This window comes from Prionailurus bengalensis, chromosome D4, assembly GCF_016509475.1.
Source record: "Prionailurus bengalensis isolate Pbe53 chromosome D4, Fcat_Pben_1.1_paternal_pri, whole genome shotgun sequence".
Classification (NCBI taxonomy): Eukaryota; Metazoa; Chordata; class Mammalia; order Carnivora; family Felidae; genus Prionailurus; species Prionailurus bengalensis.
The window spans coordinates 63,457,576-63,476,880 of record NC_057359.1 but is presented as its reverse complement, the minus strand read 5'-3'; the positions used below and the strand labels follow the sequence as shown (position 1 = coordinate 63,476,880).

Genomic DNA, 19,305 nt, shown 5'->3' with positions numbered 1-19,305 from the left:
GTGTTGCATGCGTGAGTCTGAAGGCAGACTGGAGCTAGATATCCTTCCTCCCGAGAGGACCTCAGCTGTTTCTGCATGGTGCATGCCTGCTATTAGTAACTGTGGATGCCTCTTTTCTACATAGTCATCACCTTACCATCCGGCATCCCCCGTCTTCTTTGGCCACATCCCTTAGGGGCCCATGGTTTTCTGATGTTTTCTGCTCTGAGCAGCAGAGTGGAGAAGACCTGGGTCTATGCCGTCTAACCTGCTCCTCACTTTATTACCTGGGTGCTGAAGCATCATGACCTGCTCACCTTTTCTTGTACTTCTCTTAGAATCTTTATGAAAATGGGGACCTTGGATGGCTCAGTTAAGTGATCAACTCTTGATTTTGGCTCAGGTCATGATCTCATGGGTCATGAGATTGAGTCCTGCGCTGTGTGGACCCTGCCTAAGATTCTATCTCTCCCTCTCCCTCTGTCCCTCCCCTGCTTGCATGTATGTGCTCTCTCTCAAAAAAAAAAAAAAAAAAAAAAAAAAAAAAAAAAAAGAATCTTCATAAAAGTGATACTAATATCTGCTGCCTTCCCCACCCACCTCACATCCCATCCTGGGATCTGCTCCTGGGAATTAGTCACTCGACTGGGAACCTTGCTACCCTGCCTAGGTACTTCTCATCCAGTGTGATGGCTGTGTGCCAAGACACCGTTGTCTTCTCTCAGAACTTTCAGCCTGTCCATGACTTCCAAGAGCAGCCCTTTCTCCTTGAGGCTTGTATTTCACTTGTAATACATGTATGTATCACTCCCATTTAAAAAGCTGAAGCACAAGGGACGTTAAGCAATCTGCCTGAGGTCAGTCACACTGCTAAAGAGTCAGGGTTCCAATCTAGGTCTCTGGTTCCAGAGACGGGTGGTCTTCTAGCCACACCTCACGGGCTGCCAAAGATGCAAAAGTGAAAAGACATGGTACCCTCCCTCAAGCAGGTGGCAACCTGGAAGCATAGGCCATGATCTGTAAACTTGATGACTTGTACACTTTGACAAGAGACATTGACTCATGAGACTAACCATAGGGTGGACTTCAGGGATTCTGGCCCCGGGGAGGCATTTTTGCACTGGGAGGGCTTCTGCGGTCCCTTGGAAGAGTGGTTTGCACACCGGAATGTGCCTTGGCGATTCCCTGCCAAAGATACAGATCCTGGAGCCTTATTCTGGTCAGAGCCTCCAGGTGCAGGGCCCAGGAACCTTTACCTAACAGGCCCCCGGTGAGCGTTAAGCCCACACTCTGGGCTCTGACCCTGGGTAACTGGGAGTTACCCTGTTAGACACTATCAAAAAGGCAGTTGCCTAAGACACCAATGACTTAGAGGAGGAAATAGAAAAGGATTTGGAGTGAAGGAGACCAGAGCCAGGGATTGAGAGGAGGAGTCAGGGAGAGGCTTAGAAACCAGAGCTGTGTGATGAAACACAAGAACCAGTGGGACTGAAAGGTGCAGCAGCTCCACTAAGCCTCTGTCCTGACCCCGCGGCGGCACGACCTATAGAAGGAAGGAGCAGCTGATAGTTTTGTGACACAACTTCACCTTGGAAGCGTGGGCTGGGGTGTTCGAAGGAGAACACGTCAGCAAGCAGAAGGGCTTCCTGTTGGCTCAGCAAGCCGTCCTGCTCCAGGCCGCTTCCTGCAGAGGAATTCAGGGTGAGTGAGTGTGCAGCAGTCGGGGATGTGGGCATGCCGCAGACAAGGTCCTTTCTGTATTTTAGCCGCTTGGTACCTGGGAAGGCGGCTTTCCTTTGGCTGCCTACCTCTCGTCTGGATGGGCAGCACAGCTCTCTGAGGAACTTGCAGTTAACGCCCTGGGGTGGCCGGTTGCTTGGAAAGGCAGATATGTCAGATGCATCCACCCAACAAGAGACTGTTTGAGACTATTTTGGGGGCAAACTGCACACTTGGCTGTAAAAGTCAGGATCCTGCTAATGTGAACTTAGAGAGAGACTCTCTTTCTTTCTTTCTTTCTTTCTTTCTTTCTTTCTTTCTTTCTTTCTGAGGGAGTTGGGGAGGGTGAGGGGCAGAGGGAGAGAGGGAGGGAGAGAGAGAATCCAGAGCAGGCTGCATGCTGACAGCACCCTCGTGGGGCTCCATCTCACCAACCGGGAGGTCACCACTGGAGCTGAAATCAAGAGTCGGACGCTTGACTAACTGAGCCACCCAGGTGCTCCAGGGAGAGACTGTTTTTTTTTGTTTGTTTGTTTGTTTTGTTTTTTTCAACGTTTATTTATTTTTTTGGGACAGAGAGAGACAGAGCATGAACGGGGGAGGGGCAGAGAGAGAGGGAGACGCAGAATCGGAAACAGGCTCCAGGCTCTGAGCCATCAACCCAGAGCCCGACGCGGGGCTCGAACTCACGGACCGCGAGATCGTGACCTGGCTGAAGTCGGACGCTTAACCGACTGCGCCACCCAGGCGCCCCGAGAGACTGTTTCTTGATGGGAGAAATCTTCCTCTGGGATTTCTTGCTTGGAAGGAGGGGGAGGGAGTGCCTGTGATGAAGAGCAAAAAGTCCCTAGAGGGAATGACATTCTGTTTCTTGACTGGTAATTTTAACTTCTGTGGGTGACCTTTTGCTCTCCTTTTTTCCTGCCTCCTGCTGCGGTAGTGTCTGGCCAGTTCCTAACTGCCTTTTCTCCTGATGGGTCAAAGTCTCCCTGGGGTGTAGCCTTGATACCCTTCACCCTGGGAGTCTGGATGCCTGGAACTTATGCCACAGTATGGCTGTCAGCTCTCAGCTCCTATCGGGTTGCTTCCAGATTGTCCAAGTCTCTCTCTGCAACCACCACAGGGCTGATCCTGTGTGACGCAGCTGGTTTCTTGCCCTTCGGCTGCTTTGTGGCTTTGGCTTCCTGGATTCTCTGCAACGTGCAGGGTGTAGCCTTCGGCTGCAGAGAAGTGAGCAAGCCTGGAGATTTTATTCCGTTGCATTTTGAAGAGTCTCACCTCTTCAGAAGTAACCTATGAAAATTCAGTTGGGTTTCTGTTCTTCTTCATACTCTCTCGGAGAAATTTTTATTCTTTTTTTTTTTTTTAAACTGTTCCATCTATCTTTTATTCTTCCTTTTAATTCCTCAAACACTTACTGAACAATCACTATGTGCCAGGAACTATTCTAGAAACTGAAGAATAGAGTGTTGGACAAGGAATAATTCTTGCCCTTGAAGAATAATTTATAATCTAGTGTTAATAGACTATTCTAGGGTGATGGAAATATTCTATATCTGCATTGTCCAATGCAGTAACCACTAGTTATATGTGGGCTTTTGAGCAATTAAAATGGTTACTGTAACTGAGGGATTAAAATTTTAATTTAATTTATTTTTAATAAATTGAAATTTAATTAGCTATATGTGGCTAGAGGCTACTATCTTGGATAGAACAAAAAGGGTGAGAGATAAAGAAGCAGATTTTTACAATATCATATACTAAGTTTTATAACAAGATGGTTGGTTGGACTGGTAATAGGTTGGGGTTAGTTGTAAAAGGCTTTCATTGCATCAGATTATAAAGGGCACCAAAAACAAAGGGAACTTCAAATCCAAGACTGACAGATTCAGCTGGTAAAGAAATAATAAGCCCTTGTTAGATTCCAGACAGCTTATTACTTACATAGATAGTGGAGGCAAGAGAAACTGAAAGTGCCAGCTGTCCGAGTCCTTGTCTTACACCCTGAAATAATGGCATTGAAACAAAAGGGGCCACATGACTTCAACAGAGTTGTGAGGTGCCTTGTTGCTGAGAAACCAACTCCAGACTGCAGCAAATGGTCACAGAGCCTGTGGCTCTGCCCTTGAAGGGGGGTGTGGGTGTGAGCCAGAAAGTCCTGTGCCTCTCTGGAACCAGGGAGGTGGATGGGAAAACTGTCTTGCGGCAGTCTCCTATAAGATAGGGAGAGACAGATAAGAGCTGCAAACCTCCACTTATAAAATAAATCAATCATCGGGAATATATAGCCAATAATATTGTAATAACTTTGTCTGATGACAGGTGGTAACTAAACCTTTCGGGGTGACCATTTGGTAATGTGGTTAGTTTGTTGACCATTTGGTTAGCTTGTTGAATGTTGTATACCTGAAACTAATGTAATATCACATTTCAATTATATTTTAAGATAAGAAAAACAAGTGAGAAAACAATCTTGTGAAGCCTCCTTTAAAGATCATCTACCTTGCTATGTTCCTGGCAGAGTCACAAGGCATTCCATCCAGATTTAGGTCATAGTGGTACAAGTTTTGCCAGTGAATGCCTGGAAGCTCTCCTGGGTGTGGTCATGAAGCCATTCCCTGTTAAAGGTCTCAATGCTGGGCCAGAGGATTTAGAGTTCACCTTTATTTTTTATTTTTTAATTTTTTTAATATGAAATTTGTTGTCAAAATGGTTTCCATACAACACCCAGTGCTCATCCCAACAGGTGCCCTCAATAACCATCACCCACCTTCCCCTCCCTCCCACCCCCATCAACCCTCAGTTTATTCTCAGTTTTTAAGAGTCTCTTATGGTTTGGCTCCCTCCCTCTCTAACTTTTCGTTTTTTCCTTCCCCTCCTCCATGGGATTCTGTTAAGTTTCTCAGGATCCACATAAGAGTGAAAACATATGGTATCTGTCTTTCTCTGTATGACTTATTTCACTTAGCATAACACTCTCCGGTTCCATCCATGTTGCTACAAAAGGCCATATTTCATTCTTTCTCATTGCCACGTAGTATTCCATTGTGTATATAAACCACAATTTCTTTATCCATTTAACAGTTGATGGACATTTAGGCTCTTTCCATAATTTGGCTATTGTTGAGAGTGCTGCTATAAACATTGGGGTACAAGTGCCCCTAGGCATCAGTACTCCTGTATCCCTTGGGTAAATTCCTAGCAGTGCTATTGCTGGGTCATAGGGTAGGTCTATTTTTAATTTTTTGAGGAACCTCCACACTGTTTTCCAGAGCAGCTTGCACCAGTTTGCATTCCCACCAACAGTGCAAGAGGGTTCCCGTTTCTCCACATCCTCTCCAGCATCTATAGTCTCCCGATTTGCTCATTTTAGCCACTCTGACTGGCGTGAGGTGATATCTCAGTGTGGTTTTGATTTGTATTTCCCTGATGAGGAGTGACATGGAACGTCTTTTCATGTGCCTGTTGGCCACCTGGATGTCTTCTTTAGAGAAGTGTCTATTTATGTCTTCTGCCCATTTCTTCACTGGATTATTTGTTTTTCGGGTGTGGAGTTTGGTGAGCTCTTTATAGATTTTGGATACTAGCCCTTTTGTCTGATATGTCATTTGCAAATATCTTTTCCCATTCCGTCGGTTGCCTTTTAGTTTTGTTGATTTTTTCCTTTGCAGTGCAAAAGTTTTTTGTCTCCACGAGGTCCCAATAGTTCATTTTTGCTTTTAATTCCCTTGCATTTGGAGATGTGTCAAGTAAGAAATTGCTGTGGCTGAGGTCAGAGAGGGTTTTTCTTGCTTTCTGCTCTAGGGTTTTGGTGGTTTCCTGTCTCACCTTCAGGTCCTTTATCCATTTGGAGTTTATTTTTGTGAATGGTGTAAAAAAGTGGTCGAGTTTCATTCTTCTGCATGTTGCTGTCCAGTTCTCCCAGCACCATTTGTTAAAGAGACTGTCTTTTTTCCATTGGATATTCTTTCCTGCTTTGTCAAAGATTACTTGGCCATACTTTTGTGGGTCCAATTCTGGAGTCTCTATCCTATTCCATTGGTCTATGTGTCTGTTTTTGTGCCAATACCATGCTGTCTTGTTGATTACAGCTTTGTAGTAGAGGCTAAAGTCTGGGATTGTGATGCCTCCTGCTTTGGTCTTCTTCAAAATTCCTTTGGTGGATAGGTATTTAATCCTATCTGGAGTCTTTTGTGGTTCCATACAAATTCGGGGTCTTTTGTGGTTCCATACAAATTTTAGGATTGCTTGTTCTAGCTTCAAGAAGAATGCTGGTGCAATTTTGATTGGGATTGCATTGAATGTGTAGATAGCTTTGGGTAGTATTGACATTTTAACAGTATTTATTCTTCCAATCCATGAGCACAGAATGTTTTTCCACTTCTTTCTATCGTCTTCAATTTCCTTCATAAGGTTTCTATAGTTTTCAGCATACAGATATTTTACATCTTTGGTTAGGTTTATTCCTAGGTATTTTATGATTCTTGGTACAGTTGTGAATGGGATCAGTTTCTTTGTCTTTCTGTTGCTTCATTATTAGTGTATAAGAATGCAACTGATTTCTGTACATTGATTTTGTATCCTGCGACTTTGCTGAATTCATGTATCAGTTCTAGCAGACTTTTGGTGGAGTTTATTGGGTTTTCCATGTAGAATATCATGTCATCTGCAAAAAGCAAAAGCTTGACTTCATCTTTGCCAATTTTGATGCTTTTTATTTCCTTTTGCTGTCTGATTACTGATGCTAGAACTTTCAACACTATGTTAAACAACAGTGGTGAGAGTGGACATCCCTGTCACGTTCCTGATCTCAGGGGGAAAGTTCTCAATTTTTCCCCATTGAGGATGATATTAGCTGTGGGCTTTTCATAAATGGCTTTTATGATGTTTAAGTATGTTCCTTCTATCCTGACTTCGAGGGTTTTTATTAAGAAAGGATGCTGAATTTTGTCAAATGCTTTTTCTGAATCAATTGACAGGATCATATGGTTCTTTTCTTTTCTTTTATTAATGTGATGTATCACATTGATTGATTTGCAAATGTTGAACCAGCCCTGCAGCCCAGGAATGGATCCCACTTGATCATGGTGAATACTTCTTTTCATATGCTGTTGAATTCGATTTGCTAGTATCTTATTGAGAATTTTTGCATCCATATTCATTAGGGATATTGGCCTGTAGTTCTCTTTTTTTGTGGGGTCTCTGTCTTGTTTAGGAATCAAAGTAATGCTGGCTTCATAGAATGAGTCTGGAAGTTTTCCTTCCCTTTCTATTTTTTGGGACGGCTTGAGAAGGATAGGTATTATCTCTGCTTTAAATGTCTGGTAAAATTCCCCAGGGAAGCCATCTGGTCCTGGACTCTTATTTGTTGGGAGATTTTTGATAACTGATTCAATTTCTTCACTGGTTATGTATCTGTTCAAGTTTTCTATTTCTTCCTGTTTGAGTTTTGCAAGCGTATGGGGGCTTAGGAATTTGTCCATTTCTTCCAGGTTGTCCAGTTTGTGGGCATAAAATTTTTTATAGTATTCCCTGAAAATTGCTTGTATTTCTGAGGTATTGGTTGTAATAATTCCATTTTAATTCATGATTTTATCTATTTGAGTCCTCTCCCTTTTCTTTTTGAGAAGCCTACCTAGAGGTTTATCAGCTTTGTTTATTTTTTCAAAAAACCAACTCTTGGTTTCATTGATCTGCTCTACAGTCTTTTTAGATTCTATATTGTTTATCTCTCCTATGATCTTTATTATTTCTCTTTTTCTGCTGGTTTGGGGCATCTTTGCTGTTCTGCTTCTATTTCCTTTAGGTGTGCTGTTAGATTTTGTATTTGGGATTTTTCTTGTTTCTTGAGATAGGCCTGGATGGCAATGTATTTTCCTCTCAGGACTGGCTTTGCTGCATCCCAAAGCATTTGGATTGTTGTATTTTCATTTTCATTTGTTTCCATGTATCTTTTAATTTCTTCTCTAATTGCCTGGTTGACCCATTCATTCTTTAGTAGGGTGTTCTTTAACCTCCATGCTTTTGGAGGTTTTCCAGACTTTTTCCTATGGTCTATTTCAAGCTTCATAGCATTGTGGTCTGAAAGTGTGCATGGTATGATCTCAATTCTTTTATACTTATGAAGGGCTGTTTTGTGATCCAAGATGTGATCTATCTTGGAGAATGTTCCATGTGCACTCGAGAAGAAAGTATATTATGTTGCTTTGGGATGCAGAGTTCTAAATATATCTGTCAAGTCCATCTGATCCAATGTCTCATTCAGGGCCCTTGTTTCTTTATTGATCCTGTGTCTAGATGATCTATCCATTGTTGTAAGTAGAGTATTAAAGTCCCCTGCAATTACCACATTCTTATCAATAAGGTTGCTTATGTTTGTGATTGTTTTATATATTTGGGGGCTCCCATATTTGGTGCATAGACATTTATAATTGTTAGCTCTTCCTGATGGATAGACCCTATAATTATTATATAATGCCCTTCTTCATCTCTTGTTACAGCCTTTAATTTAAAGTCTAGTTTGTCTGATATAAGTATGGCTGCTCCAGCTTTGTTTTGACTTCCAGTAGCATGATAGATAGTTCTCCATTCCCTCACTTTCAATCTGAAGGTTTCCTCAGATCTAAAATGAGTCTCTTGTAGACAGCAAATAGATAGGTCTTGTTTTTTTATCCATTCTGATACCCTGTGTCTTTTGGTTGGAGCATTTAGTCCATTTACATTCAGTGTTATTATTGAAAGATATGGGTTTAGAGTCATTGTGATGTCTGTAGGTTTCATGCTTGTAGTGATGTCTCTGGTACTTTGTGGTCCTTGCAACATTTCACTCACAGAGTCCCCCTTAGGATCTCTTGTAGGGCTGGTTTAGTGGTGATGAATTCCTTCAGGTTTTGTTTGTTTGGGAAAACCTTTATCTCTCCTATTCTGAATGATAGACTTGCTGGATAAAGGATTCTTGGCTACATATTTTTTCTGTTCATCACATTGAAGATTTCCTGTTGTTCCTTTCTGGCCTGCCAAGTTTCAGTAGATAGGTCTGCCACTACTCTTATGGGTCTACCTTTGTAAGTTAGAGCCTGTCTATCCTTAGATGCTTTCAGAATTCTCTCTTTATCCTTGTATTTTGCCTGTTACACTATGATATGTCATGCAGAAGATCGATTCAAGTTACGTCTGAAGGTAGTTCTCTGTGCCTCTTGGATATCAATGCCTGTTTCCTTCCCCAGATCAGGGAAGTTCTCAGCTATGATTTGTTCAAGTACACCTTCAGCCCCTTTCTCTCTCTCTTCCTCCTCTGGAATTCCTATGATACAGATATTGTTCCGTTTGATTGCATCACTTAGTTCTCTAATTCTCCCCTCATACTCCTGGATTTTTTTTATCTCTCGTCCTCAGCTTCCTCTTTTTCCATAATTTTATCTTCTAATTCACCTATTCTCTCCTCTGCCTCTTCAATCCGAGCTGTGGTCGACTCCATTTTATTTTGCACCTCATTTATAGCATTTTTTAGCTCCTCATGAATATTTCTTAGTTCCTTGATGTCTGTAGCAATAGATTCTCTGCTGTCCACTATGCTTTTTTTCAAGCCCAACGATTAATTTTATGACTATTATTCTAAATTCTTGTTCCGTTATATTGTTTAAATTGTTTTTGATCAATTCGTTAACTGTCGCTACTTCCTGGAGTTTCTTTTGAGGAGAGGTCTTCTGTTTCATCATTTTGGGTAGTCCCTGCAGTGGCTCCAAACTGCAGGGCACTTCCCCTGTGCTGTCTGGAGTAACTTGTGTTGGGCGGGGCCGCAGTCAGACCCAATATCTGCCCCCAGCCCACCACTGGGGCCACAATCAGACTGGTATGTACCTTATCTTCCCCTCTCCCAGGGGCACAACTCACGGTGGAGTGGTGTGGCCCTTGTCTGGGCTACTTGCACACTGCCAGGCTTGTGGTGCTTCGATAGGATTTGGTGTATTAGCTGGGGTGGATCTGGTTGCACTGGGGCGGGAGGGGCAGGCTTAGCTCACTTTGCTGTTGGTGGTCCCCTGTGGGAGGGGCCCTGCAGCACCAGAGGGAGGCAGGCAGACCTGTCAGAGGGATGGATCCACAGAAGCACAGCATTGGGTATTTGCGCAGTGCAAGCAAGTTCGGGCAACTGGTTCCCTTTGGGATTTCAGCTGGGGGATGGGAGAGGGAGATGGCACTGGCGAGCGACTTTGTCCCCCTGCCAAGCTGAGCTCTGTCTTCCAGGGCTCAACACCTCTCCCTCCCGGTGTCCTCTCGCCCTCCTACTCTCGGAGCAGAGCTGTTGACTTATAACATTCCAGATGTTAAGTCCCGCTGGCTGTCAGAACTCATGCAGTCTGGCCCCTCGGCTTTTGCAAGCTAGACTTTGGGGGCTCTGCCTTGCTGGGCGGGCTGCCCTTTCACTGCCCCGGCTCCTTCCTGCCAGTCCATGTAGCATACACCGCCTCTCTGCCCTTCCTACCGTCTTCCATGGACCTCTTGTCTATGCTTGTCTCCGGAGAGTCCGTTCTGGTAGTCTTCTGGCGGTTTTCTGGGTTATTTAGTCAGATGTGGGTGGAATCTAAGCGATCAGCAGGACGAGGTGAACCCAGCGTCCCCCTACACCGCCATCTTCTCCCAACACTTAGAGTTCACCTTTTAATGACTCTGGCTGTCATTGAAAGTATAAAGCAGGAGAGTGATTTGATTACTTTTGTGTTTTGTAAAGATCTGTCTGACAACATTGCAGAGATTAGACTGGGGAGTGCAAAAGACTAAACAGGGAGGAAGAATTGGATAAATGGATGAGAGTTTATGGGAATGAAGTGGACAGCACAATCGATAATCATTTACTGAATACATGGATTGTAAAGGACTCCATGCGCAGCAGGTGGGACAAAGACAAGTCAGACCAGATCCTGCCCCCAAGAGACTTACAGATTAACAGGAAAGTGAAAGCTCAACATAAATGGTTCTAGTATAAGGTTCAGTAATATATTAAGTGCTCTGAGTGGCATGGTGGAGACTCCTCTTCCCTGTGCACAGTAGGTGCTTTATTGATAATGATGACAATACAGCATTGGATGGGATAAGCGTTAAGGCTTCTTACAGCTTATTGTGAAAGTCTATGAGGGTCTGGTTCCGAGAGGCAATAAGCCTTATCAACTGACAAAGGTGTTAATCCCTGTCATAATATGTGGAGTAGCTGGGATCCAAATGAGAATAAGATAATAGAAATGGAATACAGGGAAAACAGGAACTTAATAAAATCTTCAAAAATCAGCCCATTGGACCTTCAGACATGTTTGCAAAAGGCAAATGCTTACTAAAATACAGAAGAGTGGCATAATAAATAACAGGGTGTGAAAAAATTCTTGAAAAAGCAGTTCTTTATCACAGTGTTCTTCTTGTCCCATCCATACTTGACAATGCTTTTCTTACACTGTCCACACACTTGGCAATGCTTATAAATAATAGCAAAGTGTCAGAGGGCAGCTGAGTTGCAGTGCGTAAGAATTCATTTTTCAGAAGGCAAATTTCCCTCTGATTTTCTCTTACACCAATAGAGTCTATTCCCTTAACTCATTTCATGAAGCATAAAGGGAGTTTGGAGTAGGTAAATCAGGAAGGAGAGGCAAATGTGATCAGCCTACCACCCTTCTCTCCATGCAACGTAGTGCTCACTAACCGTCAAGAGCCTCCTCTATCTTGCATCCAAAACTGAAAATGAACTTAGTCAAATGAACATGATCCTTTTGCCCACTGCCCTTATGGGATGAAAAACCTGTAAAGAAATCACTGATAGGACTGCTCGGTCACTATCCATCCTTGAGTGCACTAGCATCACATGGCACTTGAAATTCAAAAACTTTCTTTTTTCCTCAACTAAGAACTCTAGTGGAACCCCCTCATGACATTCTGCAGAACCTCAGTGCTCCTCAGAACCCCAGTTGAGAAGCCCTGGTGCAGAGGTACAAAGTCTTCTTTCACGCGTGTGTGCATGCACACATATGTATGTGTTATGTGTGTGTATTTTAATCCCGGACTCTTCTTGCTTCTTGAATATATAAGGGAGGGATGACACATAGGCTTGAGAAGTCCAAGGTCTGTTAGACTTACAACCAACTTCTGGAAAGGCAATCTGTCCAATTTTGCCTTAGATCCCTACCCAATCCTCATAAGGGTCCTCCCTGCCTTGTCAACTTGTGAAAGATGCTGATTTTATTTAGCTTATATTCCAAGGGCAATGACACTAGGGTTGATGACCATCTGGTCCCATCCTAGTCTTTTATGGGGAAACCTGAGACACCATTCACAAGCACCCACTGTTGACCTGTCAAGTGGTATCTTCTCTTGAGAGAACTGCTTCTTATAGGAAATTTCACTCTAATCTCTTGCATATACATTGGTGGAAATAGCAAACATGTAGACATAGAATAATAGTGACCATTATGAGGAATTTCTGACAAGTCAGAGTGACTGGTGATCTCTGGGTCTCCCCCCCTTTTTTTTTTAATTTTTAAAATGTTAATTTATTTTTGAGAAAGAGCTTGAGTAGGGGAGGGGCAGAGAAAGAGGGAGACAGGATCCAAAGCAGGCTCTGTGCTGACAACAGGAGCCTGATATAAGGCTCAAACTCATGGTGAGATCAAGACCTGAGCCAAAGTCAGACACTCAACCAACTCAGCCACCCAGGTGCCCCTCTGGGCCCCCATTCTAAATAGGCAAAGGGAAAAAATCTCTGGCACATATTGTATCAGGTATCCATTGCAATGGCCCCAGGTTGAGGTCACATGGTATAAACATAGCTGCTGGGTATCCATCTCTGGGCTCTAGAAAGCAGTTCTATCACTACAATTTGCATCAAGATTTTGTTGAAGAAATGGTGCATACCTATGTCGAAGTTTAATATAAGAAATCTATTTCAGAACTAAATATTGGAAAGGTCTCACTTCTTCCTTTTCCCTGAGGAACTGGTAACTTTTTCTATGAGAATTAGAACAATGAAACTGCCCAGATTGCCTTTTCTCCTCTGGCTATCACTAATTTATTTAGGGCCAAACCTCCTACAGCTCACAAAAAGCTCTAGTTTTCATGCTCCAGGGTTTCTTTGACCAATGTCTCTGATTTTGTTCATATTTTCCCCATTCTATTTTATTTTATTTTACTCTGTATCTGTTATCTGTAAACAGGTTCAAATTTGTTGTAGATATGAGGAATGGAAGAAAGAAGGGAAGGGAGGAAAGAGAGAAGAAAGGACAGGAGAAGGAATGTAAGGAAGAAGGAAATGCCCCACATTTTGCTCATTAATGAAACGGAGTATGATCCAGTGTCTATTATAGTCTCTTTACTACAAACAGCATTTTGACATTTATCACCCCATTGGAAAGGCAGAAAAGCAGAGACAAGATCATGGAGTTTTATTTTCCTATGAAAAGAATAAATAATGGGAACTCGAAAAAGAGCTGAATGTTGGTTTTATAATGGCAGAGATGGATTAGAAACTAAAACAAAAAAGAAACAACATCCTAGTATATTTCTTGTTTATGTAACTCTGCCCCAGCTAGGTATGGGGATTGAAAAGCAGCACTGATCTTTCCTGTAAGTGCTCTACCATGCGTTACCTCCTTAGATCCTGGCAAATACCCTGTAAAATAGGTCACATGGGTATTATCTTAACTGAGGAATTAAAGCTCAACCTACCCCAAACCATAAAACTAATGTTTACGACAGTGTTATAATGGATAAGGCAGGAGGCTGTGGTTTAGCCTTAGCTTGAATTTCCAGTTCTACTGTTATGTATGAGGTTTGAAGCCTGTCACTTGTTTCCTCATATGTAAAATGAGAATAATGTGTCCTCTTGCATGTCTCCTTGGAAATGTTCTGTGTATTTTGCACGAGGTCTCTAGAAGCAGAACTTGGCCAGACCTAATGCAAGCCTCGTCTTGGTCTTTTTCTTGGGATTTCAGTCTCCAACTCAAAGTCTCCTCTCACATTACAGGGCACACTACAGGTCCCTCTGCCAGTTGCCAATGTTCCAGCTGACCGCCACCCCGGCAAGTGCCCTTGCCGATGAGCCAGTGCATATCCGAGTGACAGGCCTGCTCCCGTTGCAGATAGTGACCCTCACAGCATCCATGAAGGATGAGAAGGGGTATGTGTACCAGTCTAAAGCCTTCTACAAGGCGAACGAGGTTGGTGAACTGGACCTAACGGAGGCTCCTTCAATTGGAGGCGACTATGTGGGGGTCCACCCCATGGGTCTCTTCTGGTCTCTGAAGCCCGAGAAGGTTTTCCGGAGGCTGACTAAGCAGGATGTGATGAACAGCCCCTTTTATGTCACTCTGAACCTATATGACTCAGTTTATATACAAGTTTCCACCACAGATCAGCCTAGGGCCAGCCAGACGGTAGAGCGCTGGTTCTCAGGCCCTGGCGTACAGCGGGTGCAGATCCGAGAAGGTCGTGTGCGAGGAGCCCTTTTTCTCCCTCCAGGTGAGGCCAATCTTTGGTGATATGGAAAACATTGTTGACAAATATAAAAACAAAAACAAATGGCATCAAATTATTGGAGAACTAATATTTCGATACACGATAGTTTAAAACCAACACGCTATTTTGTGTGTGAGTGAAGGTGGAAATCACGTTGCTCATCCCGTACTTCCCCTGATATCCACTGGGCCCTCTTTTCACTCTTTCTGATCCCATTCTCTTTTCCTTCTGTTGCTTTCAGGGGAAGGTCCTTTCCCAGGAATCGTGGATTTGTTTGGGGGCAGAGGGGGTCTGATTGAATTTCGGGCCAGTCTTTTGGCTACCCATGGCTTTGCGGTGTTGGCATTAGCATATTTTCTCTATGAAGATCTGCCTAAAAAACTGGAGGAGATCGACCTGGAATATTTTGAGGAAGCTGCTAACTGGCTATTAGCTCATCCCAAGGTATTTTTTTTTTTTCTAAGTTCATTTACTTATTTTGAAAGAGAGAGAGACAGAGTGTGAATGAGTAGGGGAGGGTCAGAGAGGGAAAGAGAGAATACCAAGCAGCCCTTATGTGGGGCTCAACCTCACAAACTGTGATACGATGACCTGAGCTGAAATCAAGAGTTGGACGCTTAACTGACTGAGCCACCCAGGCACCCCAATCCAAGGTATTTAAAATACTTTTCATTCTACCTTGCAACATTATAGTGAAAAAAAAACCCATAAATGTTTGTTTTGCCTATTTTACCAATATGTTTAGACTTGGGCATAGCAGAGTTTACTCTTAAAATGGGGATGATAATATCTACCGCGTAGGATTGTTGGGATCGGTGGTGATCAACTTACTGGCACAAAAGACAATAAACGGTGGATATATTATGATCATTTTCAATGGGAAGAAACAGCCAAGAGTCCTCACATTTGAAGTGCATGTGACTTGTTCATCAGTGGCTCTTCAATTTTCATCAGCCGCTGATCTCGAATCATGAATTCTCTGACTTGAAGTGTTTTCAAACTTCAGTGATGGTCTCTGCATGGGGTAATACTGGAGTAAGTCACACTAAAGAGTCCCGAGACTAAGAACATGCAGAAGTTCCGTTTCAGAGCTGGGCCACAGGATTAGAGCAGAATTATCAGCAAAATGGATGTGGCTGCACCATCTGATTAGCTGAATTAGCTCTTCAGGTATCAGATCTAGGAACAGAACTAAGCCCAAGGTAAGTGTCCAAGTCTAGAAGCCAGGGTAGGGAATGGAATCTGGAAAGGAAGGATCATTTTAGAAGTCTGTCAAGTTTTGTTGTACCATTGAAAATGTCATCCATGGCCCAGAGGCTTTGTTACCAGGTGATGAATGTGAATGGGTGATTTTTCTAAGCATATTTGGCTCTTTTTAAAGGATTGTCCAGATAAAATGTTTAAGTGAAAAATTTTCTTTCACTTCAAATTTAACTATTTGTGACATTATCTGAGGAGAAAGGGCAATTGTCAAAATTCAGTTAAAATTTTTTTTAAGTTTACTTATTTGGTTTTTTTTTTTTTTTGAGAGAGACAGAGACAGCACTAGTGGGGGAAGGAGAAAGAGACAGAGAGAGAGAGAGAGAGAGAGAGAGGAGAGAGAGAGAGAGGGAGAGAGAGAGAGAGAGAGAGAGAGCGAGAGAGAGAGAGAGAGTGAGAGAATCCTAAGCAGGCTCCGTGCTGCCAGCACAGAGCCCAACACGGGGCTTGATCCCATGAAACCACAAGATCATGCCCTGAGCCAAAACCAAGAGTCAGATGCTTAACCGACTGAACCACCCAGGTGCCCCAAAATTCAGTTTAGATTTAGATTCATCAGAAGAGGTGCAGTTCCCACCTCTGCCCCTTGATACTGTTGTAACCTTAAGCAGGGCTTGTAAACTTCCTGAATCTCAGTGCTATTATGGAAGGACAAGCTGAGACAACTTATGTGTAGAGCACTTAGCTGAGGGGCCGGCATATATAGTAAACTCTCAATAAATGCACCTTGTCATCTTTGCCCATCTGGTTTTACCCCTCTCCCTTCCCCACATCCTCAACCAGTCCCAAAGTGTTTTAGGGTCTGTTCCTGAATCTTTCTCAATACCTCACACCCTGTCCACCGTCCAGGCCACTGTTTTAGTTTGTTGTCATCACTGCCCCACTGTGGTACCGCCATAGTGTAGTTTCCTATCTCTCGTCCCTTGCTCTCATCCCTTGCCCCAGTCCTGTCCTCTTATGGATGGTTCCCAGATATGGGAGCCCACTGGATTTCCCCATGGATATGCTATATTATCCGATTCTTGGGCCCACTCAGAACTATTGAAGTAGAAACGTGAAAACTGGATCTTGGAAAGCTCTAATTAAAAAAGATTTTTTTTCAGGTGATCTGATAAAAGAAAGGTGCTGGGCATACAAGTGTAAGCAAAGTAAACATATCAGGTTGCAATGTATTTGCTACTGTCTTTCCAAAATGCCCTTCCTTTCCCTACTCATATTTCCCCCCAGGATTTTATTTATTTACTTATTTATTTAAGTATAGGAGAGGTCCCTAGGTGCCTGGTACCTGACCCTAGGATGATCTTTCTTTCTTTCTTTCTTTCTTTCTTTCTTTCTTTCTTTCTTTCTTTCTTTCTTTCATGTTTACTTATTTTTGAGAGAGAGAGACAGAATGTGAGCAGGGGAGGGGCAGAAAGAGAGGGAGACACAGAATCTGGAGCAGGCTCCAGGCTCCGAGCTGTCAGCACAGAGCCCGATGCGGGGCTTGAACCCATGAACCATGAGATCAGGACCTGAGCCTACTGAGCCACCCAGGCACCCCACAAGATTTTATTTAAATTCTAGTTAACACCTTTCCCTACTCATCTTCCTAACTTCTCCCTTCCCTCTGTTCCCTCAGCCTTCCACAGAATTAAGGACCCCATTCTACGGCCTACTACTTTTGCTATTGGACTGGGCACTGGAACTCAATTGTTTATAGAATCCAAGGCTTCATCTTTACACCCCCAATGCTTTCATTAATCTAGCTCTTAGATTAATGGATGTGCAAAACCTCCGTTGCTGTAAAATGCTGTTTGCATATGAATAACACAAAATATTCTAAAGAACCTAGGGAAATCTCTTTTCCTAGCCAGAGAGAAGCATTTGATTCTTTGTGAAGTTTACCTGCTTGTACTCACTTGATGTTGAACATTGCTGGTGCATTTAGACTCTGCTTTTACAGAACTCTGCCTTTGATGAAGAGTTTTTATTTCTTTTTTGTTTATTTATCTTTGAGAAAGAGAGAGAGAGAGAGAGAGAGAGAGAGAACGAGCAGGGGAGGGGCAGAGAGAGAGGGAGACACAGAATTGGAAGCAGGCTCCAGGCTCTGAGCTGTCAACATAGAGCTGGACGCGTGGCTCAAAGTCACCAACTGTGAGATCATGACCTGAGCCGAAGCTGAAGGCTTAACCGACTGAGTCACCCAGGCACCCCACGGCTTTTATTTCTATTGTTTCACTAGATCATAACAATCCTGCAGGGTAGGCAATATTAACGCCCCCATAAGAAGGCTTTCAGAGGGCAGACAGGTAGGTAATGTTTTCAGTCATAGAAGCTGGTAAACTCGAGTGCCAGGACTCCCATCCAATATTTTCTGTTTGCTCACACTAGCTTACTGGCCTGTAAGGCGGCTCCTTCGAGTATGGCATGTGATGGGTTCCCTTTATTTTGTGCTTCAGATCCAAAAGCCAGGAATCGGAGTGATCTCCGTGAGCAAAGGTGTAGAGATCGCGCTGGCCATGGCCTGCTTCATGAAGCAGGTGGTAGCCACCATCTGCATCAATGGGCCCAACGCCATCTATGAATTTCCGCTCAGGTACAAAGATCTGGTTATAACACCCATCCCCTCGTTTATGGAGCGCGTGCAGATTGACGTTTTAGGAGCTATGCGCCTCCGCCACTACAGGGGGGACGCCCGGGATGAACTGAATCGGAAGAGCGTGCTTCCCATCGAAAAGGCCCAGGGTGCGATTCTTTTCATTGTAGGAGACGGTGATGAATGCTTGAATAGCAGGGAGTATGCTGAGCAGGCCTTGGACCAGCTGAGGAGCCATGGGAGAAACAATGGAAGGATGCTGGTATACCCGGGGGCGGGCCACCTCATAGAACCGCCCTACACACCCCTGTGTTATGCTTCCCCACACAGGTTCAGTTCCGGGATCCTGCTCTGGGGAGGGGACCCTGTTGCCCATGCGGCAGCCCAGGAGCACTCCTGGGGAGAGATCCAGAAATTCTTCAGGGAACACCTTACTCAAACCAGAAGCAAACTCTGAGCAAGGAAGGGCTAAGGGTGATGATGCACTGGGGAGACAGACAATGAAAGTAAGGCAGGGATATGACGGAAAGAGGGGGCTCTCCTGATTCCTCTAGATTCACAGTTATTTTGGACCAACTGGAAGGAAATTGGACAAAATCAAAGGACAAGGGCACAGGTGCATATGAACTATTTCGAACAAATTTGTATGTGATTTGAATTTTTGTAAACCGAATCTTAGTTTATATGTACCAGCAGGGTACATCACTGTCTCAAAATTGTGATACCCTTGCAAATTGAATAACCTTTGTACCCCAGTTAGGGATAGATACCTTGGATCCAGGTATTTGCCAATCTAGGTGAATTCCCTGGGACTTGGCAAGTGGTGGAAAACATTTTCTGTTTAAAACTGGGTTTCTCGGGGTGCCTGGGTGGCTCAGTCGGTTGGGTGTCTGACTTCGGCGCAGGTCATGATCTCGTAGTCTGTAGGTTCAAGCCCCGCGTCTGGCTCTGTGCTGATGGCTTGGGACCTGGGGCCTGCCTGTGATTCTGTGTCTCCCTCCCCTCAGCTCCTCCCCTGCTCACGCTCTGTCTCTCTCTCAAAAATAAATAAAAATTTAAACAACAACAACAACAACAACAACAACAAAAAACCGGGTTTCTGACATTTGATATGAAAAGTTCTAATGCTACCATCAAATGTAATGCTTGCTATAGATTTCCAATAGGTATTTTTTTTTTTCTCAGAATAGGGATGTTTCTTTTCATCTCTAAAATATATTTCTTTTTACCATTTTTAATAAGGACTGGGGTTGAATTTAATCATGTGCCTTTGTGGCATT

The 19,305-nt window shown here is 43.5% G+C and overlaps 1 protein-coding gene across 1 annotated transcript; it reads left to right on the top strand.

Moving 5' to 3' along the window:
- The first annotated feature begins 1,378 nt into the window (after positions 1–1,378).
- On the top strand, positions 1,379–18,948 carry BAAT (bile acid-CoA:amino acid N-acyltransferase). The gene is made up of 4 exons (XM_043565379.1): positions 1,379–1,680; positions 13,700–14,193; positions 14,432–14,634; positions 17,889–18,948. Exons 2-4 carry the CDS (start codon positions 13,731–13,733, stop codon positions 18,480–18,482), a joined length of 1,260 nt encoding a protein of 419 aa, XP_043421314.1. The 5' UTR covers positions 1,379–1,680; positions 13,700–13,730; the 3' UTR covers positions 18,483–18,948.
- Positions 18,949–19,305: the final 357 nt, after the last annotated feature.

Bases quoted from the DNA above. Each gene is read 5' to 3' on its own strand.
- BAAT (XM_043565379.1), top strand. From the start codon at position 13,731: ATGTTCCAGCTGACCGCCACCCCGGCAAGTGCCCTTGCCGATGAGCCA. The intron at 14,194-14,431 runs GTGAGGCCAATC...TGTTGCTTTCAG, and splicing joins AGCCCTTTTTCTCCCTCCAG to GGGAAGGTCCTTTCCCAGGA. The intron at 14,635-17,888 runs GTATTTTTTTTT...TTTGTGCTTCAG, and splicing joins GGCTATTAGCTCATCCCAAG to ATCCAAAAGCCAGGAATCGG.